This window comes from Fistularia commersonii, chromosome 17, assembly GCF_037954325.1.
Source record: "Fistularia commersonii isolate RoL2024-O1a breed Wild chromosome 17, RoL_Fcom_v1.0, whole genome shotgun sequence".
In the NCBI taxonomy this organism is placed as follows: domain Eukaryota; kingdom Metazoa; phylum Chordata; class Actinopteri; order Syngnathiformes; family Fistulariidae; genus Fistularia; species Fistularia commersonii.
The window spans coordinates 3,181,482-3,209,073 of NC_141300.1; the positions used below are offsets into that span (position 1 = coordinate 3,181,482).

At 40.8% G+C, this 27,592-nt stretch overlaps 1 protein-coding gene across 1 annotated transcript in view; it reads left to right on the plus strand.

The window, feature by feature from the left end:
• LOC147224785 (solute carrier family 66 member 2) overlaps positions 1-23,755 on the plus strand; it is a 43,810-nt gene extending 20,055 nt beyond the window's left edge. Inside the window, exons 4-5 of the mRNA XM_086163438.1 lie at positions 8,457-8,673; positions 23,512-23,755. Coding sequence (XP_086019564.1) covers positions 8,457-8,673; positions 23,512-23,686 — 392 coding nt within the window. The 3' untranslated portion in view covers positions 23,687-23,755. The remainder of the gene's footprint in view (positions 1-8,456; positions 8,674-23,511) is intronic.
• Positions 23,756-27,592: the final 3,837 nt, after the last annotated feature.

Here is a 27,592-nt window from a genome sequence, read left to right on the forward strand (position 1 = left end):
GCTGCCAGGGCGTGTGTGACCTTTCCGCCGCTGGTGGCCCCGCCTCAAAGTGGGCAAAGAAGTGGTTAAGTTTCTTGGCCAGTGCGGTGTCCCCATGAGCTACCATGAGGCTGTTGGTGATATTTTGGACTTCTTGCCACACCGCCTGCATGTCAATGTTGTACAGATCCCTGATTCTCCTCTTATATGATATTTTGGCCTCTCTTATTCCTCTCCTCAGATTGGCTCTGGCAGCCCTGTACCGAGCCTTATCCCCAGACCTAAAGGCACTGTTCCTTTCCTTCAGGAGCATTTTGACCTCTTTTGTCATCCACAGCCTCTGGTTAGGGTACACTCAAATTTGTCTTACCACTGTGACAGTTGAAAAACAGTGTTGGATGTAACACAACACAGTGGATGTGTACACTTCCAGATCCTGATCTTGAAAAATGTCCCAGTTAGTGTTTTCAAAACGGTCCTGCAGTTGCTGATAGGCACCATCAGGCCAAATTATGACTGTTTTTGTAATGGGAAGGTAATTTTTCTTTAGGGTTGTGTATGTAGGTAACAGTAGCAGGGACATAGGCCAAGATGGGGTAGCTGTATGGCTCTGTAGCTGTGCTTGATGTTTATATGCTTTTCACTTCTGGCGGCACATTTAACATGTTGATGAAATTTAGGGAGCACTACCCTCAAATCAACATGGTTAAGTATAATAATATGTAATAATATGGGCTGCCTCTGGGTGGGTGTTCTGTTGGTGGCTAGTGGCATTGTGCCGCTGGTCAAGGGCTATGTTAGCATTAGCACTCGGTAGAATGTACACAGCAGTCACTATGACAACAGTAAACTGATGGTAGATATGCGGGTCTGCACTTAACAGTCACATACTCCAAGTCTGGGGAGCAGTGGCTATCGATTTTTGCGTTGGTGCACCGGTTGTTATTCATGTACATACAAGGTCCAAACTCCCTTACCGTCTCTGTTATGGCAGTGTGTTGTGCGGCCAGCCAGCTCGATCGCTGTGTCCCGAATAGATCACTGGATCCAGGTCTCCGTTACCAGTAGAATACAGCAGTCCTGGACGAGTCTGTTTGCAGCGATTTGTAACTTCAGCTCGTCCATTTTATTTGTAATGGATCTGGCATTTGAGAGGAAGATGTTGGGAAGTGGTAATTTGTGTGGCCATCGTCTCATCATTGCGAGGACACCATCCCTGGAAAACTTCTGTTTTCTCTCTCTCCGTCACCTCCTCCTCCTCCAGCCCACTGGAATGATAATCCAAGGGCACCCCGGTGTTCGAGCTATGTCCGGCAGTAGATTGTGCCTCAGGATAAAGTCGCTGCTCACTGTTAGTTCATTCCTGAGTCCAATGTTTTGTAGACCAAGACTCATAGACAGGGTTCACATGACTGACTGGGTGAGTAATAACAAAAATAGCAAGTAATAGCGAGTAAAACACTTAAAAAAACATGTAAAATCACACTGAGAGTAGTTCTGAACACTGAACACGAGAGGAGCGACAAGACGCTGCACCTGTGTGCGTCCCCATCTTGGGATTACCACATTGATAATTTATAACAGTCTTCATTATTTTTTTAAAAGCTATTTGATCAATTTCGTTGCGTTTTTGAAATGACCGTAAAAGGCCATTCTTCATCATACAGGTAAACATAACAAATGGGATAGAGAATAAGTGGTATATAGAGCTGGGAAAATAGCAGAACTAAATGTGTATTTGTGTATATAGAAATAGATTGGATTGCTTGGAAAAATGAACAGGATAGTATTTGAATGTCTCTGTTTTGGTATATGTTTTAACACAAGAGGTTTAGAAGTGAAGAAAATCAAATTGGAAGTCTGAAAATTAGGTTTAGGGGGGGCATTATTTGCTGTGAAGTTTACAAAAGTTTTGACTAACTACTATGATTGTCGGTGATGTCAATTTTATATTCACCAACTTTGGCCCTTTCAAAATGAAGTCAAAAGAATTCATGTTGCTGATAAGAAACAATGTCTTTTTTCCACTACTGGAACCCACTACTAGCTGCCATGTCTAAATGGTTTGAAAATGGTTTCGCAGTAAAAATGACATCAGGACTGACACTGAGCTTGTGCATACATGCTAAATTATGCCAAGCTTTCCAATTCTGACTTTTTGGTTGCTTTCACTGCAATATTTTGTCAAAGCAGACATGAGTTAGGCCCTGACACTGCAGTTGTCATGCAAGGTTTGTATGTGATCTGTCTTCTCCCATGTTTTTGTCTGCTGTTGGTTATGTATCCTTTGCCACTGTTGAATATTGAGCTAATTATTCATGCCACACAGGTAGGAGAACATATTTTACAACATCTTTTAAAAACAATGGGGTTTTTTTGACTACAAAGTTGTAGTAGGTGGAATTATAGCCAGACAGCATATAGCGGATGACTTGAGAAAGGTTCTGGGTGGTCAGGGAGAGCTTCCAGATGACTGGACAACTACAGCTAATGTGATCAGGGAGGGAGGTAGCAGAGTACTTGGTATGTCGTCTAGACGGAAAGTAGATAAGGGGACTTGGTGGTGGACTGAGGAAGAACAGGAGTATATTTAGAGAACGAGGTATTTAAAGAAGGAACGGGACAGTGAGGGTATTGAAGAGAGCAGACAGGAGTAAAGGGGGATCTCAGAGTGTGAGAGGGTGCTTGAGTGGTGATGGATAGGCTGACAGATGAGGTTAGACAGGAACCTCCAAGGACTATGATGTTTGCAGATGACCCGATTTGTACTGAGAGCATGGAGCAGGTGGAGGAAAATCTAAAGAAGTGGAGGAAAGGAGAGGAATGGAGGACACTCACGCAAGGCAGAATTTATGTGTGTGACTGAGAGAGACTGAGGTGTGGTTACAATGGAGAGTGTGGGAAAGAGGTCATAGAACACGTTCAAGCAGGTTGAAACGTGTGCAGAAGAGTATCAGAGGTAATGAGTGATAAAAGACTGTCAGACAAAATGAAAGGAAAGGTGTACACCACAGTGGTGAGACCAGGAACACTTTTTTGTCTTTTCAGACAGTGACACCAGGTAAAGAAAGGAAGCAAAGGTGGAAGTCGCAAAGATGAAGATGTTGAGGTTTGCTTTGGGAGTGACGAGGATGGATAGGATCAGGTATGGGACCATGAGAGGGACAGCACGTCAGATGTTTTGGAGATTAGGTCAGAGAAACCAGACTGAGATGGTTTTGTTATGTACAAAGGAGAGATGGTGAATATATAGGTAGAAGGATGCTGGGGCCATAGAGGAAGACCAAAGAGAAGATTTAGCGTTTTGTAGTGAAAGTTGGCATGACAGAAGAGGATATAGAGAGTAGGGTTAGTTGGAGGAGGTTGACTTGCTCTGGCGAACACCAAAGAAAGTAGCCAAAAGGAAAATAAGAAGAGTCAATCTTGCCACATTGTACTTGTTGGAAGCTCACTCCACTGTTTCTAAACCCATGTAGTTAACAGGAATGTGTAGGGGCACTTCCCTGTGTGTATTTGCATGCCTGCATGTGTGTCTGAGCAGCCAACAGCAAAACAAAAACAAATTTTGGATTTTTTTTTTTGTTGGCTCATATTCATAATAATTAGCATATTTTAGTAAAAAATGCAATTTTTAAAATATTGTGGGAAAGGTTAAGTATTAAATCATTTATTGTTGCAAAAACTTTTCTATTTGAGCAGATATAGTAATATAAGTTGATGGAATATAGACAGATACATCGTTCTTAATGCTCAGAGCACTTGTGTATGACTACAGCGGAAAAAGGGTTTGAAAACTGTTGCTTTATTTTTGTCACTCACTGGCAGCTTCGTCTGCTGCTGCTGCAACCCGTCCTCCGATAAGTGGTAGAAAATGGATGGACGGTGGAAAGGCAGACATGTCAGCAAAAAGATAGATCTACTGCATCATATGTCATGGCCCTGATAAACAATATTATCTGGACTTAGATATGTGAACAGATTTACACTGGGTTTGTTTTGGATTTATTTACCAAGCACTTTCTTTGAAATTATTAGTATTTTAGTAAATGGTTTGAGTTAAATCTACTCCCCATGAAAGAGACCTGTTTAAAGTGAGGAAGGTACTGCCTTGGTGAAGATGGTGAGGGGATGATAATAGGAAGTCTGGGGGATTGTTGAGTTGGCAGAAGATCCAGAATAGGTAAAAGCTAATAACAGAAAACCAAATGTGATTTTATGTGGCCCACGAGAACATCTTAAAACACCAATGTCAAACTCAAAGCCTGCAAGTGGAATAAGAGCTGGCCAGCCGATATGTTGTTTAATACTACAAGTCCCACAATGCACTACACTTGCTGTGCCGCATCAATCGAGTGCCGACAAACGCGAGCCCCACCTTCTCATCAGCTGGCCTTGCTGAGTCACCTGTTGTCAACAGTCAGCTACCCTTCTCCATCAAAAATAGGTAAACGAAAGGTGGATTTTGAAAAAAGGGGGATTTCAATACAGGTGCCTTGGCAAAGTAAAGTAAAGCACAAAAGTTCTGATACTGCGCAGTTGTTGATTTTTATTTGTGGACTGGACTCAGATCTGTGCGTAAGAGAGGAACTTTTGGGGTTAAGATCAATGCATGGCGCTACAGGAAATTATATCTTTGTAGCAGTATGCGGATGCGTAAATGAAATGGGCCTGCCTTGGGATAAACTTGTGATACTGACAACAGATGGAGCATCAAAAGAGTAGACTGGTGGGCAGGATCTGGGAGAAAATGTGTTACTCAGTAAATTTCTCAGAAAAAGCTTCTTATAGCAGCCCATTCTCATCCTAAAGCGTCAACCACCTGACGAATGTTGAAGGCTTCCTTTCGCATCACATACCGACGCGTTAGGAACTTTTTTTTTTGTAATTTTTCGACAGACCTGGAGCGTCATGTTTACATCAACACTCTCTTAACCAAACTAAAATAAAAGCGGTGTTAGTATTTTGCATGTTTCTGTTGCAAAGGAGAAATCACATTCCTCCACTGACACGATACCAACGAGAAAGGGGTGCCAATGCGCCGGAATGTGATGCGTGGGAATGTGTTGTTGAAAAACTAAACTAAAAGTAGATGCTTTTCCAGGTTTGTCAAAAACTTATGAAAAAGAGGGTGCCTAATGCATCGGTATATGTCTCTAAGGGAACTTTCACGTTGGGAGGACAATATGTTGCTTATTGAGCCGTAAGAAATAAATGCAACAAATTTTTCTTGTTTTTTCTGGTCATTGTACAAGAACAGTATTCTTTGTCAATCTAAAATGTTAACAAACCCTCAAACCTGAACATGTAAGTAGTGAAAGTGAAGTTTTGGCTTTCTGAAGAGAATATCTATATGTACACCATTATTAGGCAATTATTAGTGTGCAGAATTATTATGCAACTAAATGAAAAACGATTTTCCCATTTCACTTGTTTTTCTAGTGTTCAGTTAAAAGTGAGAATAACAAATAAACTCAAAATTGATATATAAACATTTCTGAAATTAAAAAAAACAAACCCTTAGCAACCAATACAGCCACCATTCTTTTCGATAACAGTCACAAGCCTTCCATTCAAGGAGTTGGTCAGTTTCTTGATCTGATCAGAATCAACTTTTGATTTTGAGACCATTTTCAACCCAAAAAGGTACATTTGGCTCATTTTTAATAATATCTGCCCGTACCAGTACCCCACCTCCACCTTGCTGGCGTCTCAGTCGAAGTGGAGCTCTGTGTCCGTTACTGATCCAACCGTGGGCCCATCAATCTGGTCTGTCAAGAGTCATTCTCATCTCATCAGTTCAAAAAACCTTTGAAAAATCTCTCTTCAGATACTTCTTGGCCCATTCTTGACGTTTCAACGTACTGTATCTGTCTTGTTCAGCGCTGTTTCCGGTTTCAGCCTTTCTTACCTTGGCGACGTCTCTGAGACCTGAAGATCTCATACTTCTTGACATGGAATATGGCAGCACTGGAGGATAATGGGTTCCTTGTTGCTTCATGTTTGAGTCTTCTCAAATCTGTGGCGGTTAATCTGCGTCTTTTCTTCTCGACACGTTTCTTGTGACCCTGTTGACTATTTGCAACAAATCGTTTGATGGTTCTGTGGTCAGGCGCCATTATCTTAGATTTTTCAAGAGTGCTGCTTCACTCAGAAAGACTTTTTATAAGTTTTGACTTTTCAGAGTCACTTGAATCTCTTTTTGGCCCATTTTGCCAAATAATTATACATACCTTGATATAGGGTGTTGATCTCCCTAGGCTACACCATCCCTTGTTACACAAATTCACATCACCTGATATGCATTAAATCCAATAAGCATTCATGTTTATACAGCCTGGAGATGGAAATCATGGATAGAATGATGATATGGTCAAAATAATCACTTGCCTAATAATTGTGCACACTGTGCACACAGGGCCGCACCCTGGATAAAGAAGCTGCGGATGCGCATGAATGGTTACGCACGGGGATGTAAGTGGAGAAATATAAAGTAATGCATTCCTTGAAATCACGTGATGTGTTCTCGCAGATAAATTTTAACGTTACACCACTCCATTGCTTTCATTGATCTGCAGCTCCATTACATAAGTGCATTTTCACGCAAAGCAAAGAAGCTTATTTGTATGGATTGCTTAATTATGCAACAGGACCAGAATGTGAGTGTCAGCAGCTCTTAGTTCTTCTTTTTTTTGGAGGTATATTTATCGATTCATTTTACAGATTCAATGTAGGTTTCAGTCCCTGAAAGAACGATATTGAAAAGACCTCCCTTCTTCCTTTCCCATTACTATTATGCAACGCTAATTGGCTGCCAACCACTCATGGTTCAACTTTTCTCCACCCATTCCAACCTGCTTGAACATGTCCTCACGTTTTTCCACTCTCTCCGCTGCTCTGGACTGCTGGCCCCAAGTACCTGAAATCATCCAACTTCTTGATCTCCACTCCCTGTAACCTCACTGTTCCACTCTCTACCCTCCTCCACCCTCTCATATGGTGGCGGGGATGGCATGGCATAGGAGGCAGGGCAATCGTCTTTGGAACTGAACATTTCTGGTTTGATTCCCGCCTCCTCCTACCGTGTCAAAGTGTTGTTGTGCAAGATGCTGAACTCCTAACTTCTCCCCTTGTGCTGATGGATGACAGCCTACTGCTCATGGCTCATCCATGATGGGTTAATTGCAGAAAACAAATTTCCCCGTGAGGGATTAATAAAGGATAAATTATTATTATTCACTAGCATATATTCTGTCTTGCTGCAACTAACCTTCATTCATCTCCTTTCCAGAGCATACCTCCACCTCTCAAGCGTTTCCTCAACCTGTTGCCTGCTCTCACTACAGATCACAATGTCATCTGCAAACATCATGGTCCATGGAGATTCCTGTCTAACCTTATCTGTCAGCCTGTCCATTCCCACTGCAAACAAGAGGGGACTCAGAGCTGATCCCTGATGAAGTCTCACCTCTACCTTGAACTTCTCTGTTACCCCTACAGCACACCACTCCACTGTCTTACAGCTAGCATACATGTCCTGCACCAGTCTAACATACCTCTCTGCTACTCCAGAGTTCTTTGCCCCCTGTCATATTCTTTTTCAAGGTCTACAAAATCACAATGCAGCTCTCTCTTACCTTCTCTGTACTTCTGTGTTAGCATTCTCAAAGTTTCAGACTCAAGTCTATCTGACATTCTTTTCACCTCCCGAACATTCCCATCAAGCTCCTCCTTCAAGATAACTCCTATGCTATTTCTCTTCCTGTCAGTACCGTTATAGTACACCTTAAAGCCTGCTCCTAAGCTTCTAGCCTTACTACCTTTCCATGTGGTCTCCTGAACACATGGTATATCCACTTTCCTTCTCTGCATCATGCCGACCAACTCTCTACCTTTTCCTGTCATAGTCCCAAGTCCCGTTATCCCTGCTGTCAGCCCCAGACTCTTGCCTTCCCTCTTCTCTGCCACTAGGGAGATAACATTAAACTCAAAGTATTACACTTTCTAAATCAATGTCCCAGTCTAACCAGAGGCCAGTTTTTTTCAAGTAATCGAAATTTGAAACCTTACCAGTACAGTATTTGTCTTCATTGAATTGACATATGCATGTTTCCATTAATGATTTAGAACTGCTGTCTTTGCAGAATTTGTATGAATCATCAATTTAACCCCTAGTCTCTCCTTTGGTTTTTTCCACTTCAGTCTATGCCTGTCACTGTTGCTCTTCTTATACCGCACACATAGTTAATGAATGAAAGGTCATGAGATTGAAACCCATGACCTTGCGCTCATGGGTTTCATTCCACAGTTTAAATGGCCACACTTAAATATTTCATAATATTTACCTCACTTGTCATATCCTGACTCCTCTATCATTGACCTTGACTTTACCTCAGCTTTAAGAAACAAGTACTGATGATGACAGTCAATAAGTTAATTTGTGTTTCTTGTCTGCTTTTTTTCTTTTCTCCTCTTTCTAGAGTTGGACATCCGCTACTTCTGGAGTTGGAGTGCACTTGAAGACTACTTGCTGATCTGTTTCGTCTTTGCGGTGCTATGTGCAGTGGTAACCCTACTCCTGCTAAACTCTCCCATGTTCATAGAGATGCTGGGCTATCTTGCTGTGATGTTCGAGGCCATGCTTGGCCTCCCACAGCTACTGCAAAACTTCTACAACTGCTCCACCAAGGGCATGAGGTACAGTAACTTTTGAGGTCAAATGCAGCTTTCAGGAAGCTCTCAAACTACTCATTTAGTCATGCAAAGGCACATTCCCTTGGGACTTGAGTTTGACCATGTACTCTCATTAACCCTATTGTCCAACGAGTCTTTTTATGATCAATTTATTTGAAGGAGGTCATTTACTTTCATTGAAGGTCACATTCAAAAACAGTGAAACAGTCTTTGGACAAACCAACAGCCCTGTTTAATAAAGAATGTGTGCTGCCATATATTTGCACATATTTAGCAACCAATTTGCCAAGTCAGCAGTTCATTGCCCAATTAGAGCTTGACTTGGGATTGAAGTCAGGACACAACCTTTTCGTAAAAGAGCACTCTTGGCAGCAGTTCAACCGACAGATTTCTGTGAGATCATTATAAAACATCTACTCATTTGCTTCACTCCAGAAAAGACATCTGGCCGTCACACTAATTATTACTCGGAAATATGTATGAGCAATGACAGGGCTAAAAGCAGTCCAAAAAGTGAGAGGCAAGGTACAAAGAGAAGTAGAAAGACACAGCAGAATCAGCAAAGTAAAAATGTCGTTAAAATTGATTGTGTGTCATATCCTGCTTTAATAACCACAAAACAAAATGTATTTGTATTTGATTTCTTTTTTTAAATTTAACCTGACTTCATAACTGGTTTTGGATGCCTAGGAATGTTTATAATACATAAGATACTCCCACAACGGGGAAATTCAATGTTAACAGCGGCAAGGTCAATAGAGATAGAAGAAAGAAACAAGAGCTTTTGTTTGTCTGCACAAAAGCTAATATTCAGTGGCTGTACATTTGTAGCTGTTAGTGTGCATGATTGTCGTGAGTGCGTATCAGGAAAAACAATGCCAACTATTTAGATGAAAGGTATTATTTTAATTTACTTTAGTTAGTGTGCACAAAAGAGGGGCTCCCTCACTAAACGTACAATTTTATATCAACGTGCGTGCAAAAAATGTACGACTATAATCGTAATGAAATTATAACTCGATACGGACATCATCATCCAGAAAATATACATGAACTTAATATTTACAGTGTATGCAGCAGTTGCACAGGAGTTATTGTAGATACTTGAGATAATTGTCATATTGCATATCATGTGAGTAGCGTTGTTGTCCATGATGAGCAGTCTTGAACAGTCTTGAACAGCAGAGAGGAATGACCTGTGACAATGCTTCTTCAGATGTTCCGGGTGTTTCAGTCTGATTTTGAAGGAGTTGCCAAGTGCTGTGAGGGTGTCCTGCAGTGGGAGGGACAGGTTGTCTATCAAAGATGATAGCTCAGCTATCATTCTCAACACCTCCACAGAATCGAGGGCAGTGTTGTTTTTTATGGAAGCATTATTCATACTAAAAGGCTTTTTCATTTTTAGAATGTGGCAGCATTTTTTTTAACCCACAACTAAATTCAGTAATTAGTAATCCTATCTGCATTTTCTTTTTCTTCTTCCAGAAGAAGTCGTGATGTCATTTTGTGACGTAATCCAAAGTGAAAAAGCAAAAGTTATGTCAGATTTTCAAAACATACCCCAGCAAATTGTGATCAAATTTCAATTAAAAATGCCAAATTTGAAAATTAAATGAATCAGCAGAAAGCTTTTTCATTTTCGGGATGTGGCAGCATATTTTGACTCTTAACTAAAAGGAGTAAAGCAGTCGGCATTTTCATTTTCTTTCCTCCTGTGCAAAAAAAAAGGTATCAAAATTATATTTGGAATCACAATCCCAAGCGGAGCAGGAGAGTGACATCAGTGGCTAACCTTCTTCTTCATGACACTTGTCTCCAGCAAACACTTAGCTGATCGCTGATACTTGTTAGCATGGCACTCTCTAACGCTGTTGCACAAATCTTCCAATTACAGGACCATTTGGAATTGCCGACAACTTCTGAATCAGATGCCCCAGACAGATGTGAGCAGATGATAGAGAGCAAGGCCATCCCATTCAGAAGTTGTCTGCAATTCGATCTGGTTCTGTAAGTGTGAGATTTGCATGATACTGTGAGGGAGTGCCATGCTAATAAGTATCAGCTATCAGCTAGCAGGTAAACAGCGAGATGTCACTCTCCTGCATTGCTTGGGTTTGCAAATCCAAATTTGATACCTTTATTTGCATGGCGGGACAAAAAATGAAAACGCAGTTTGGATTACTTATCACGCATTTTAGTCATGAATCAAATATGCTGCCACATTCTGAAAATGAAAAAGCATTCTGCTAATGCATTTTAATTGTCAAATTTGACATTTGTTATTGAAATTTTACAACAATTTGCTTGGGATGTTTTGAAAATTTTATCTCAGATGTTTTTTGCTTTTCAATTTGGATTTAGTCAGAGAATGAGCAGTATGGAAGAAGAAAATGAGAATACTGTTTGGATTAGTGACTACTCATTTTTGTTATGAGCCAAAATATGCTGCCACATTCTGAAAATGAAAATGCATTCTGCAAATGCATTTTAATTGTCAAATTTGACATTTGTTATTGAAATTTTACAACAATTTGCTTGGGATGTTTTGAAAATTAAATCTCAAATGTTTTTTGCTTTTCAATTTGGATTTAGTCAGAGAATGAGCAGTATGGAAGAAGAAAATGAGAATACTGTTTGGATTAGTTACTACTCATTTTTGTTATGAGTCAAAATATGCTGCCATATTCTCAAAATGAAAAAGCATTCTGCTAATGCGTCTAAATTCAAATTATGATACCAATATGCTTCCATAGTTTTAAGCAGCCATTTTAGATTTGGTCCTAGTCCTCTGGACTAAAATTAATATTTGTTTGATTTCTATATTTGAATTCAGGATTATGCACTACTCACAGATTAGATATTAGTGGAATTAATTCTCTTTACTCAAAAAAAGCCAAAAACAAATTTTGGCAACCGTTGCTTCATTTCTGAGAATTTGCTAAAGCGCAATGAACACATACATGGCCAAAATATGAGCAATGGATGGGAAACAGGGTTCTCTCCTGGGGACTGTATTGACACTGTGATGGCATTGGCCATTTTCTTTGGAATAGTCTCCTGGAGTAGCAATCTGTCAGCAGCTGACAGGAAGAGACTAGACAAACTGCTGGAAAAGGCCAGCTTTGTCCTGGGGGGTCCAGTGGACTCAGTGCAGGTGGTAAGAAAAAGGATGATAGCAAAACTATCAGCTCTGATGGACAATGTCTACCATTCCCATGCAGAACATCATTGCAGCACTGAGCAGCTCCTTGAGTGTGTGAAGGAGAGATTTCACACGTCCTTCCTCTTCAACATCTTTATCTTTGCTACCTCCAGCTCTGTTTCCTGTCTCCTCCTCAATACTTCTTCTTCTCCTTTTGGCTTTTCCCTTCAGGGGTCGCCACAGTGAGATGGCATGGAAGACATAGAAATTAACGAATAACCCAGCAAAGTGAGACCTAAAGCTCCGGCGTTTAAGCCCTCACTGATTGCTGGTAACCGGCAATCTTAGTGATTATATCAGGCACAAATACTTCATTTCCTCTTCAGAATTCAATAGATCCAGCTTTAAGTCTTCAGTCCCCAGCAGTGAGCTGATGCTGACCTTCACAGAGAAGGTAATGAGCTTAGCGTAGAAATAGACCTTCTGTTTTTCATAAATGACTTTTAAAATGTCACAGTGCTGTAACAGCTCCTCCTGTACAAAACGTGGTGCATTGACTTTGCTAAAATAGCAGCAACAAAGCAGGTCTGAAACAAATCAATAGATGGCATTGTAAATATTTGTTGCTGGTAGATCACGTTTCCCTTTTCTTTAGGCAAAGTTGTTTTTATTCAAATTGCAGAGTTGCAGTTCCCACAATATTGATATTAATATGAACTGTTTTAAGTAGTATGCATTGAATTTTTACCCTTACAAATTATTTACAGAACAAATAGCTAAGAGGTGAAGACGATATTACCTAATAATGAAAACGGTGGGTTATTTACCCTCCTAATGCCTGAAAATGTTAAGTATTCAAACCACCTCTCAATATATGTTTCATCATATAAATAAAACCTGCCCTTAGTGATCTAATAATATCAGTGGTACAAAATTCCTGGCTACTCTTGTAATTTAAGCCTCCAAAAGCCTGGTTGTTTAACGCTTATAGCAGAAATGCTCAGAGTGCCATCATAGTTGAAGTCTTGTGCTTATTCCAAAAGCATGAGCAAGGTGGCACAAAATCATTAGGAATTCCAAAACTGTATAAGGAAATGAGTATGATATACAGTTTTAATTTTACAAATTGAAAGTAACAGAGGAGTGCATAAATCAAAACCCTCAGGTCACCCACTCCTGTTTTATTTTGCTTGAGAATCATTGGGGTTAAGTTCAAAACCCACATGATATGCACAGTATTAACAATGCATTGAAAAAGTACCATCCACATGTTTGTTACTTTCTGTAGAAAACAAACTCCACTGTTGAAAATGCAACCATAAATGCAGGTACACATAAAGTCAGACAGATGCATGATTCATTGTGCACTGCACTGCATGCCACACCATGCATACATGTGCATAAAGAAACTGGATAATGAAACTGTCAATATCAGCTCTTGTTCTTTCATAATGTTTGCTGATATAAAGTTGTCAACTTTTTGGTCAAATTACCTCAGCATATTAAAACAATTATACTGAGGGTTTTATCCTACAAACACCCCTAAATTATGTAAAACTTTCTTTCAGTTAAACTGAAACATAGTCATGGAGGAGAATTCAAACATCTGTTAGAAATTTAGCAAGTTCAGTTGCAGTGATCCTATTTATAAGCAAATTCTGACCTTGCTGTGACCTGCGTGAAAATGTTCTGGCTAAAAATCTCCATAGACAAGAAACTCTCTGGCTTCTTTTGTCAGCTGGTTATCCTGCATATCCCTCAGTCAAATATTTGCCCAACAATCCATCCATCAGCAATTCTCATGGGACAATGTGGAAAGGCAGAAGAGGAGAATGGGGCAAAAGTGATGTTGACAGGACTCAAGGTTACAGGGGTTGAGCGAAGCTGTGGATGACGATGTAGTGGAAGTTCAAAAGAGAAGGGCAGCGTGAAGGGGCAAAGAGCTAGAATCAGAATCTCACCAAATGTACAATGTACAAAAGAATTTGACATGGTATAACTGTGCCTTATAGCAGGAAATTTAAGATAAGAGTCATAGAAATACAGTTATGAAAGCATCCAGCAATGTCTGGATGCTCTTTTCAAAAGGTACTAGAATGAGGAAATGACAGAGTTCAAATTTTTTACCATGAAATATGCACACTTCAACACCCTAATTTATAGACCAAATGAAGATTATATCGTTACCTCAAAACATGTCAGTGAAAGTATCTGTATTGACCATCTTAAATTCCTTTCAAAACCTTAATTGAGATGCCTGTTTACAAATGAGAAAGAGTACATTTGTTGTTCAGTAATGCCCTCAGTAATGCCCTCATCCTGCAGACATCAAATACTAGCATTCAAGCTAGTTGGAATGTTTTGTTGAATATTGACTGTATATTAATCTGGAAATTAGCTATTTATTTCCTAAATGAAAGCCCTAAAAACAGTGCTATATTTGCTTTAAGAATGCTGTTCGAGAAGTACAGAGAAGGTCAAAGGGAGCTCCATTGTACCTTTTTTGACCTAGAAAATGCATACAACAGTGCGCCTAGAAATATCTTATGGTATTGTATGAGGAAGTCTGGAGTGGAGTTGTTAGACTGGTGCAAGACATGTATGCTGGACGTGAGATAGTAGTGAGGTGTGCTGCATGTGAACAGAGAAGTTCAAGGTTGAGCTGGGACTACATTAGGGATAAGTTCTTAGCCCCTTCTTGTTTGCAGTGGTGATGGACAGGATGACCATGATGTTTGCGGATGACATTGTGATCTGTATTGAGAACAGGGAGCAGGTGGAAGAAAATCTGGAGAGGTGAAGATAAAGGAGAGGAATGAAGGTTAGTTTCAGTGAGACAGTATATATTTGTGTGAATGAGAGGGACCCAAGTGGAACGGTGAGGCGACAGGGAGTGGACACAAAGAAGGTAGAGGATACTTATACGTCCAGAGCACTGGAGAGTGTGGCAAAGAGGTGAAACCGGTTCATGCAGGTTGGAGACAGTAGAAAAAAAAGACAGGGAGCAGAGATGGAGGTAGTAGAGATGAAGGGGGAAGGTTTTTCTTTTCAAGATGGCTCTGGAAGACGGCAGCCTATGGCAGCAGCTCCTACTATTTTTACCTCTGTCTCTTTAGTTTCTGGACTTATTTATTTACCTATCTACTTTTTTGAGGGTGGGCTATATACCGTTTCTCCTACGCACTGTGTTGCTTGCCACAGTGTTCCCCCTACAAAAACTAAGAAAAATCATAAAATACACCCAGGAGGAACTTCTCCAACGTAGGAAAGGAGCCTGACTCTTGACTGTGCGCATCCCAGAGGAGCTATAGCAGAGCACTTGCCAGGGGAGGAAAGCCAGCGCGAAAGTGCGAGAGCAGACCGAGAGAGACAGGAGGATGCAAGCCCTTCCTGCCCTCGGTCATCATGGGGAACGTGAGGTCGCTTGCCATCAAATCCAACAAACTGGCAACCCTCGTCAACAACCAGCATGTCTTCAGGGAATGTAGCATGCTGTGCTTCACAGAGACCTCGCTACAGGTGAATATACCGTACGGCGCCATTGATCTGCCCAGCTTCACGCTGATACACGCGGACGGGGGAGGCAGAGCGGCAAGAAAGGTGGAGGAGGGCTTGCCACCTACGTTAACAGGAAGTGGTGCAACCCTGGTCATATTATCCAGATGGTCTCTGTGTGCACCCCCAATGTGGAGGTCTTGGCGGTAGGACTTCACCCCTACTCCCTCCCGCGTGAGTCTTCACTCTCCATCCTGGTGCTCGTCTACATTCCTTCATCTGTGGCCGCAGCCAGCGACGGTGACGTCATCCACTCGATGATCGTGGACTTGCAAACGCGCCAACCGAGCGCTCTCATCCTGGTCAGCCGGGACTTCACCCACGTTCCTCTCGCTCCCATTCTCCCCATCTATCTGCTTCCCTGGACCCTCTGCAGTTTACAGGCAGCACATGGGTGTGGAGGATACAATCATCTTCCTCACTCATAGAGCCCTATCCCATCTGGAGGGTACAAGAAGCACTGTGACAGTCACCTTCTTTGACTTCTCCAGAGCTTTCAACAGTGTCCAACCTACCCTTCTCAAGGACAAACTGCTGAGTACGTAAATTCACCCAGACATCACTGCCTGGATCCCAGACTCCCTCACAGGATGGCTGCAGTATGTCTGAGTGATTGGCTGTGTTTCCAAGTCTGTGGCATGCAGCACAGGAGTGCCCCGGAGTCCGAGGTACTGTCCTATCTCTATTCCTCTTCATCCACTTCACATCTGACTTTGGTACACTTGGATTTGATATACTCTGAGGCTGAGACTGCATTGGTTTTGAGATGGATGTAAACCAGGGTCAAGAAAAGTTGTGGGAATTCTATAGGGAGATAGAAGAGGTACAGGGTACGCTAGAAGATCAATAAAGCATCTCCCTGACCACCACTGTCTTACACCGCAGGGGGTTAACGTGGAGGCAGACCCCCACTGCCATGGTATTTCCGTTGTCCAACAGTGCTCTGGTCTAGCCTTATGGGATGAGCGAAACCGTCTATGTGTAGTGAATTATCATTATTGTACTTACTGTTGGGACCAGATCACTGCCTGTGAGCTGATAACGCTGGTTGCTTCAGTTGCATTGGTTGTCAGTTCGGCGGCTAATGAAGTCCTTGTTTTGGTAGGCCTATTGCTAGTCCGTCGGAGAAGAATGTCTAATGCAGCGGGAGGAGAGGTGAAAGAGGAGATGCCCGAGATGAGAAGGAGAAGAGCAAGGAGTAATGGAGGATATATTTAAAAAAATAAATAGAAAAACTAAGCTAATAAACATGGCAAACAAAAAAAAAGTTTAAAATGCTACTCCGTGCACCAGCAACGTTTTCACAACAAATTATACCAGTTCAAATATTTAGGTGTCGTTTATTTTTTTAGGATGTGAAAGTCCAGTAAAATGGAACAGAAAATAGACACTATTTGTTTGGTCAGTGAAAGAAAAATACAAGGGAAGAGAGGAAATAGACTATGCCAGGGAACCCCACTTTTTCAGCTTGTGAGCTACTTATAAATGACCATGTCAAAATGACCCACCTACAAATTGCAAAAAAATTGCAAAACATGTATTTATTAATAAATATATTGAGTATTCTTTACTGTTTCTGTCACAAAAGAGATTACAGTTTGGCAGCACTGACACTACAAAGCATTATCCAAATGCTGAAAAATGCTGAAAAGATCAAAGAGATAATTAAACCTGTGCTATTTGGGTCTGACAAGGAAAAAAATGAAACTGAGTTTTTATCTCTTTGCATGTTAAATAGCATCTTTTATCAGCAACACAATATTTGATGTGGATTACATTTTCATAACTACATGAACCGTAGTTTGTATGAACAATCCTGCTCCTCATTTCCCTTCTTCAGAATAGCAACGGTAGACTAACAGATGAGACTAACACACTTCAGATGACATTGTGGAAAAAAAGACCTCATCCCATTCCTTGGAAAGTGGCAGGTTTTCAGCTTCTCCTGTTCCCCCCACTCATTTGTGAATGCCCTCTCAAGTTTAATATAGATAAATTGGAGGCTAATTGGGCAACTCGGTCGCTTGCTAGAGTGTTCCAGTAGCTGGTGCGGATGAGCGGACATGCTTCGGGTGGTAACCTTGTGTCAAGAAATGATCAGATGTCAGAGTGGCAGCCTCTTATGTCAGTCAAGGGTCAAATGTCATAGTCAGATGGATGATAGCCTATCGTCCATCCTTTTTTTTTATACCGTTTTATCTATCAACGCTACCTTTGGAATCAACCAGTAGATTGTAATCAATGTAATGGACAATGCAATGCCTCTATGATGATATTACCGACATACAGTCTACCTCTTTTCCTTTTGGCTGTTCAGGGGTCAACACAGTGAATTATCTGTTGTCATAAAACATTTTCAATAAACATATTGTCCCCTTTCACCACATCCACAAAGTTCCTCTTTAGTCTTCCTCTAGATCTCCTGCCCTGCAGTTACAACCTCAGCATCGTCCTCCCAATATATTCACCATCTCTCCTCTGCACATGTCCGGATCATCTCCGTTTGGCTTCTCGGACTTTATCTCCAACTCTTTCCTGATTCTATCCTTCCTCATCACTCCTAAAGAGAACCTCAACATTTTCATCTCTGCTTCCTCCAGCTCTGCTTTGTGTCTTTTCCTCAGTGACATCTGCTTCCCATACAAGATCACTTGTCTCGCCACTGTCCTTAATACCTCTCTTTGTTGCTTTGTGAGCTACTTCTCAAATGACCATGAGAAAATGATCTACCTATGCTAGAAATGCTGAATATACATTTCTTTACATATCTAGTGATTATACTTAACACAATATATATTAGTGCACCTTGCATAAACCTTGCATGAACCCTGATGGCACACTGCAACAGAGCACATTTTGTCCAGATAGTAGGAACAGTAGTTGCCGGCAGCCGGTCTCAAGCTTTTGAAATTAGCCCTGAGAAAAATGACTGCTGTCTGGAAAACTGTGATTTTAATTCCCTCCCCTTTCTCCCTCTAATCTTGCTTTTCGGAGGGATATTGTGACAGATCAAGCAAATGCACTTTGAATGTGACATTGTGGGGAAAAAAAGTCTTCCTCCAATTTGCACATGGAAGTGGTAAGTTTTCAGTTTCTTACTTAATTCAGCTCCTGCACTCATGTTTTACCCTTTCTGTAGAGCAGGGGTGTCAAACTCATTTCTCATCGCGGGCCACATACGGCCTAGGTCACATATGTCAAAGTCAAGGCCCGCGGGCCGGATCTGGCCCGTGAACAAATGATCTCTGGCCCCTGGGATGAAATTGATTATTATTAGAACCGGCCCGCAGGCCACAGCCGCCTGCTGGTGTTTTGAACGCACCAATACTACATTCCCCACAATGCAGCGGTGCCCCGCAAACTCACTGCAGGCTTTGGTTTTATTCTTCATCAGCAGTCAGAGCACATGTCAAATTTCAGCTACCTCCTCCCCAAAAATGGCTAAACAAAAGGTGGACGCTGAGAACAGGGGATTTCAAGGCAGGTGGGAGGCAGAGTACATGTTCACGGAGGTAAAACGCAAACCTGTGTGTCTTTTATGCGGAGAAAGTTTGGCCGTAGATGCAGATAGAAAACTTGAGCCACTTTCCCAGCTGCCAGACCATGAAAGAGAAGATCTCTGCTGCTACGTTCCCGAGTCCACAGTTTGCCGATAAACTCAACATACTTGCTGCCGACGTCTGATGCCGATTTGCTGACTTTGAAGCCCAAAAAAAGCAGGTTTGCACTGCTCGGCAATTCTTTTGCAGTCAAGGTGGTAAGCGCACCATCAAACCTACAAATAGAGTTAATAGAGCTCCAGTGAAATGACACACTGAAGGAAAAATATGAGAGTGGGTACTGCTGAGTTTGCACGTTTCATCCCCGACACGATGCCCCAGCTGCGCATCCAAGCTGCCCAGACACTCTATGTTTGGCAGCACATACCTGTGTGAACAACTGTTCTCTTTGATGAAACTAAACAAAACATCACACAGGAACTGTCGTAATGATCAGCACCTTCACTCAATCCTGAGGATTTTCTCATCTCAGAGTCTGACCCCGAACATTGATGAACTTGTACAAAAGATGAGACACCACCAAGTATCAGGCTCAGCCTCAAATAACTGAGCATCACAGAGCATGAATGTATTTTTAGTTTTTAATTCAGCTCAATTTTTACATTTGTTTCCACAAGACATGTGATTTTTCTTTGAAGAAAGTATTGTTTTGTCCGTGTGCCATAGATTTTTGTGTTTTAATTTATTATATTTTATTCATTTATAATTATTTTTCAGTTAATGGATTTAATTTTTCAGTTAATGGACTAACTGCAGATAGGAGCCATCAGAAAGAATACAACTGATTTGATTTATTTATTTTTATTTTCTCATTTTAGTATTTGAAAGCAGTAATTGATATGATCATAGAGCAGCATGATAATGCATTTTTAGTTTATACTGCATGTAATTTCATTTATGCCTTTAGGTCTTGGTTCAATAGGCTATGTTCAGTAAGTTCAATATGTTTTAATAAACACTGAATTAGTCCGGTCCTTGGCTTGTAACAAATTTGTTACCGGTTTCGGCCCGCGGGCCGTATGTTTGACTCCCCTGCTTTAGAAGAAATAATTTGAAAGGTTGAAACTTTCAATTGCTTGTACACGGTGGACTGCATATGTGTGGTGTCAAAAAAAAAAAACGGGATCTCAGACTGGCTGCCCTTTGTCTCTCGTTTATCGGAATGGTAACGTTCCAGAACCTGCTGCGATAAACAAAATCAGTGAAGCAGAGACCATGTCTTTATTTATTATTTGTAAATAATTTAAAGCTTTATGACCCTTATTAACCCTGTCCCATACTCTTACAAACACTTCCTACACTCTTAAACAATTAGCGATTGGAAGGATGTGAAATTTACAAGGCGAGATGCTGAATGCTGCTATGTGCAGGAGATACAGAGAATTCAAAACAACATGCTCTGGTTGGTGGTAACCCCAGAAAATGTTTGTTTTACCAAAAAAAAAAAAAAAAATTGAAATAATAAATATGTAAAAATATTGTAGCTGCCCTGCAGTAATGATAATAGTAATGTACAGAGTTCTGTGATTTTCTGCTATCTGTGAATGTGAGAGGAGCAGAGGTTAATATGAGTTACTGTTGTTTTTTTGGTGTAATTGTTCTAATAAATGAAAGGTTTGTTAACTAACAAATCATTATCCTTGAACACGTCCGGTTGAATGTTACACTACATTTTTACCGCAAAAACCTGTGGTATAGTGACAAAAAACATGCTATAAAACTGTACAACGATACAGTAAGACCGCGAAAGGTGACCTGCGATATAGCAAGTGACTACTGTATCTAAACAGCTGGCAAGTGCCGCAGGGAGGATGGATGGTAGACTGACTGGCATGCAATCTACCAACATTACCTTCACAATCCACCGGTCGATCACGTTTGACATATTGGGCACCCCTGTTCCATCTGATACTCTTCATCACACATCCTTCGTGACACTTTACTACATCTGCTCCATCCTGCTCACCTCTTTTTTACACCCTCTGTTAATCTAGAGTGTTGACTTTAGGTACTTGAAATCCCGCCTAATCATATGTAACCCGACAGTTGTACTTGGGACACACAAATATTCTGTCACAAAGTCATCTGCTAAAGTTGACAGCAAATATAAATACTGCAGTATTGTTTAATAGAAACTACTGGTACACAAGCTGTTGTTAGTCTTCCTTATCTGGCAAATGTACTCAGCTTTGGGTGCTGAAAGCTAATGCAAATGTTATTAGATACAATACAAAAGTTGGCTTGTTTTGTTTTTCTGTCTTGGTTTTAAATGGGTTTTATTTTATATCCACTTTTTTCCTTCTTCAGTGATTTGCCATTTCATTTTCATTTTCAACTTACACTGTAGAAAGAAAACTATCCATCTCACCATGTACCAGGGCTTATGCAGGGTCAAATAGGGTTATCGGCATAATCAGAGGCCCAGATTTCCCTCTTTGCGGCCACTTAGTCCAGCCCTTCCAGGGGAATACCAAGGGTTTCCCAGGCAAACCAAGAGACACAGTCATTCCAGCGTGTCCTGGGTCTTCCCCAAGGGCTTCCTTCCGCTGGGATTTGCTTAGAATGCCTGAGCAGGGAGATATCCTGGAGGGATTCTGAATAGATGCCCAAGTTCCTTACTCAGGCGCCTCTCGATGCAGAGGAGCAGGGGTTTTACTCTGAGATTTACTCCCAGATGACGGAGCTAGTCATCCTATTTTGCATAACTTGTTTTTGCAGCCTGCATTAATATTTGATATATCAATATGCCATACCTTTGGCAGTGTCTAGATTTGTTGCATTCTTTGAAATGGTAAATAATTGTGTAATTAATGCAGTTTTAGCCGGTTTTTGGGGGCCTGAGGGGAACCCATGGGAGAGCTTAGAGCTCCACATTATTGTACAAGGACAGATGAAGGATAGTTCAAGACAAACCTGTCCCCAGACCCTTTAAGCTGCTTTCACAGCTTTTCATAGACATCTCTTCCTCCCTCCCTTGATTGTTTTTGGCAAAACCTTATCTCTAGATTAATGGTGTCCACTGCAGTCGCTTTCACTTTCCTCCCTCTCTCTCTCACCCTGCCATATCCTTCATTATATGTCCTGATATGTGACGATTTCAAGTGAAACGACTAAAATCGAAGTACATTGAACCAATTCAGGCTCCCTTATCTCAGAATACGGTGCAGGACAGAGGGGTTACCAAAGAATGGGTAGGAGTTACAAAAATGAACCATAAGAATAAACAAATAACTGATGTGAGGCAGCTCCTGTAAAATTTAAAGGGACGGATACAAGGAATAGAAAGAAAGAAAAACAGAGATGATAAAAGAACAGTGATGAGTAATATGGGGGACATTTTAAAAAAGGAAGAATTTAGTTTGTATGTATGATAAAGTCTCTTAAGGCCACTGGACTGGTGCATGGCTGCCTTTCTCTCTGCAACGTATTACTTGTCAGCTCCTCTGTCCCGCAGATAGGAGGGTTTCTTGACTCTAAGCGAGATAAGAATAAGAACTTTATTTATCCTGAAGGAAATTGTAGGGGATCAATCCGTTATCAGCTTTGGCAAAGTTTATTGATTTTCACTTGCCTATTTCTTGATAACAGGCCCATAAGAGATAATAGAAGACTCAGTAGAGGTCACTCTACTTTATGAGAAATTTCCTTTTTTTTTTTTTTTTTTTTTTTTTACAGTGTTAAAAGACACACTGGTATTTGAACTCATCCTTATGGGACCATTTGTGGTTTGCATGATAATGGATGTAGAATACAATAATGACTGTCATGTCAGATTTTTCATGCCTCATTTTTGAAAATTCAAAGAATTGCTTTTGTTTGGAAAAAGCGTTCTTGTGACAAGAAATGAGCATTTGACCTCAAGAAGCTTTTCATACTTCAAGCTTTGTATCTGGAGATCATGTTGTTCCGAAGAGAAACTAGCTGTTTGACAGCTTCACTTAAGATTTACATTTGGAAAGACAGTTATTATCATTTTAATTATTCTACGTTCAAGTCCATCATAAGGATATTAAGATATTTCACTGGGTGCAAAATTGAACGTTTCCAAAATTGTGCAGTATGTCACATTATTACAGCAACGCCGCTCCATGTTGCAACCCCCCCCCCACACACACACACACACATAGACACACTTCTAGTAGCTGCAATTCTTATAACTTTAAACCATTTATCTTGAGCCATAATTTGATATGATCTGGACTAAACAGCAGCCAAAGACTGATTAAAAAGAGCTGATACAAATCATGAAAACTACGCCACTTCAGAGACCAAATAATACTTGGGAAAGCAATCCTTCTAAACTAGTGGTACTTGATAAAGATGAATTAAACTGAATCTGACAGTTTTACTGACATAAGGTTAATTTAATGAATGTCTTCACATAGTATAACTCATCTTGTGCTGAATCATCACAGATATTTGAGATACATTAATAATAAATGCCAATACATTAAAAAAAGAAAGGATCAATTTTGCTTAAGCTCTGGGATGCACTGCATTTAGTTCAGGGGAAATTATGTACAACTCTGTTTTGTCCTATTTTACATCTTAATTCTGTGCTTCACTGTCTCCCAAATGCTACAGTGTGAAAATGGTGCTACTGTGGACAGCCGGTGACGTCTTCAAGACATCCTACTTTGTCCTGAACCAAAGCCCTCTTCAGTTCTGGTTGTGTGGTTCAATCCAGATTCTCATTGACGTTGCCATCATGTATCAGGTTCTGTATTACAGTCACAACACACGTATGAAGCTCATCTGAAAAAGGCTCGGGTAACCATTAAGTTGGAAATTAAACAGGCTGAATAACACAAACATTTAGAATTGACTAAGCGACTGTTACAATTATCAGCGCAGTGTTTATTACTGTCATTGATTTTTGATTTGCTTTGATATTTTTAGGGGTTCAACTTCATACTCCCTTCTTTTTCAAAGCATGCACATTCAAATTTCCTCTATTTTTTTTTTAATACCAAAAACTGAACAAGTAAAACAGCATCTACCTTCACCTTAGATTTTAATGACATTAAACAATAGGGATATTTTGCATTTTGTACAATTTTGTACTATTTATAGCATTGTATGAAAAATCACTACATTATCTTGGGCATGGAAACTCCAGTAGGAAGACATAATTCATGTTGGCAGCTTAGTAACAGAAAGTTGCAAGTCTTTTTGTGTGTGGGTGTGCTTGTTTGTGTTTATTTGATGTGAATATGACATTGTTATTGATTTTTGTCAATGATATTCAGGAAACGCAAAGGTATTAGTAACTAATTGTTGCAACAGAGGCCATCAATCTTCTTTGTGGTTTGAATGATAAGAAATGCAGCCCATAACACATTAAAAATTAAGCATTTTACACAGAGTGGTGAAGCATCAGACCATCCACAACTTTTTTATGTCTTCATGATCATATTTATCATATATTGCATGACAATACACTGTGTGCACAATTATTTGGCAAGTTGTATTTTTGAGGATTAATTTTGCTATTGTACAACTACTGCGCTCTTGGTCAATCCAAATTGTCAACGAACCCTCAAATCTAAACATTTAAGTAATAAAAGTGAAGTTCTGGCTTTCTTAAGAGAATATCTATATATACACCACTGGTTATTTTCACCTGTTAAAGTGAGAATAATAAACGATCTCAAAATTTACAAATAAACATTTCGGAAATTAAAAAAAAGAACAACCTCAGTGACCAACATAGCCACCCTTCTTTTTGATAACAGTCTTCTGATTCTGGTTAGAATCAAAAGTTGATTTTTGATTGGCGGTTAATTTGCATCTTTTCTTCTCGACACGTTTCTTGCAACCCCGTTGACTATTGGTATCGATGGTTCTGTGATCACGCCCCAATATCTTAGATATGTCAAGAGTGCTGCTTCACTGTGAAAGACATTATATAATTTTTGACTTTTCATAGTCAGTAAATCTCTTTTTTGGCCCACTTTTCCAGAGGAGAAGAATTTGCTTAACAGATATGGACACCTTGATATAGGGCATTGATCTCCTCAAGCCACACCATCCCTTGTTACACAAATACACATCACCTGATATACAATAAATCAAATAAGCATTGAAGTTTATACAGCTTAGATTTGGAAATTCTGGATAAAATGATGATATGTCAAAATAATCACTTGCTTAATAATTGTGCACACGGTGTATAATAAATTATTGCCATGCATCATGGCATTTAGTGTAGGCCTCAGAAAAATACTTTGGCTCTTCTAGTGATATGCAACTGTAACTGCACTTTCTGTAACATAGAATGACTGTTAAAGTTGGGATTGTAGCACTTGTGTGCTTTCTTAGCGTGCGATGCTCTGTAACAGCACAGCGGCAATCAGGGAGAGCTTAACAGTTGTAGCTTTGGTCTCCATGGCTGCTTGATCATTTGCGCTTGCTCCGTTCCAGTGTCCCGTGCATTCCCATTTGTGTTTGCTCTCTTTTCTGTTTCCTGTACATTCGCAATCCCTCTATCGCGACCTCTTAGTCTTCTCAGACTCCCTCACTCTTTGCTGCATCCCTTGTCTATCCCTACTGGAAGTGTAAACCAGTGCACCCTCCCTTGTCGCCACTCTCCCCCATTTCGCATGGGTATCCGGTCCTCCCCATTGTGCACGTATGCCTTCGCTGTACGCTGGTTGCCTGTCCCCGACCAGCTCACATCGGAAGACCTTAGATGCCAGGAACCTTGTTACCATCGGATGCCCAGCCTTATCGCGTTACCTGTTCCAGGCCAGCAACCCCCTACCTGCCCCCCCCTGTTCCAGCCCAATGTCCAACTATTGGCCCCATGTTCCTTTCCAGCCCAGCATCAGCCCACCTGTTGACATAACTGTCCTTCCCCTGCTCCCTCTTGCTGAGTAGACCTGGTTGTTAAATCATATCTGTTTGGGTGTGGACTCCTGTGTCTGCATGTGGGTCCGACATTGAACCATTATAGAATGACCTGGCCATCACATGTACCCAGTGACCACAGACCTCCAGTCTACTGGAGTTAATGTATATTTTTTGGGACGTCCCAGGGGTGCTCTCGCGGTACATGGTGGTCTGTGGGAGCACAACTGCCGGGGATTCCTGTGCTTAGGAGGTGCACAGCGGATGCTTCTTAATGGTTATCAGGGAGAGCTTAAAAGCTGGAGCTTTGGTCTCCCTAGTTGTCAAATCATCCACACTCACTTTGATTCATTTTCCCATGTATTCCCGTTCGGCCTCGCTCCCTTTTCTGTTTCCCTTATATCCTCACTCGCTCCGTCATGCTCCCTCGGTCATCTCGGACTCCTATGCTCTCGGCTGCATGCTTTGTCCTTCCCACCCGGCAGTGTGAACCAGTGCACGGTGCCCACCTTTCACATCCCAAAGGTAACCCTTCCCAGCCGCCACCCTGGGTTTCACCTCGACCTCTGTTCCTCCCTCCCGGTGGTGTATCCCAGCGCCTTCCATTCAGCCGCTTGACAGGCCAGGACTATTGTTACCGTCCAATGCCCAGGCATGTAGTGCTACCTGTTCCAGTCCAGTGTCCTCCTACTGGTCTCCCTGTTCCTGTCCAGTGTAGGCATTAATTGATTCATAATCCAAGTTCATTGTGAGTTACAGCATCAGAATAAATTATTGAATTCAAATAATTGCTTCAAACCTTCTGACATACTGTATTACTGCAACACTGTGCCTTGAAGTTTAATTGGTTATTAAGAAACCGTTGGAAGATTAGTAGCAAAAGATGAATATACAAGTAATCATCTAAGTTGCTGTTGTCTGATTTAGGAATAGGTTTATTTGTCAAATGTACTGATATACAGTTGCACATTAAAGTACCATGTACAGTGAAACATTGTGTTATTGTACCTGCAGTTAGTAGCAAAAAACAAAGCACACAGAATTAAAATAAAAATGCATTTTCAAGATATAAAAGTATTAAATTAGTAAATGTAAAGACAGAGTGGTAGCTCTTGTTATTGCGCCAAGGGCTTGAGTTAAGGGATATTATATGTCACAGTATGTTATATGAGCACAGCAAACTCCCAGGGAACATAGGAGTATCTTGGGATGGCATGTTTGATAGATATCCCCGTCATAAGACTCTATAGATTCTAAAATGTGTCTCAAGCTTGTGCAATGTGTCAAACGATTTTATTTTTAGAAGCGTTAGGGTTGCTAACAGATTCTTTCTGACGAGTGGCTGATACTGCAGTTTTGTTGATCTGTGACATTCCAATGTGAAATTGTCCTCTGCTCATATCTATATGTGCATGCTAAGGCCCAGTGCATTAATAAATTCTCCAGATATCAGATATCACTTCTTACATCTTGTCCTTGTATATGTCTTATCTCCTGTGGATAAAATAACACAGCCAGAGCCAGATTCTTATACCAAGGCTCAAATTTTTGCACGGGCTGGATATAGTTTGACATTGGCATGGATTAGCTTTTCATCTTTTGGGGGGGGGGGGGGTGATAAGCACACAAAATATACCTGTGACCAGTGATGGGCAGTAAATAGAGGCAGGGGATGCAGGGCCTCACCTGTCATAATGGAAGAAAAAAATGCAAAATGAAAAAATAAATGGTAATATTTATTCTGTGATTTTTATTATAAAGTTATTTTCCATGTAGCTTCACCATTTTTAGTTATTTATTTTCAAAATCGCTAAAA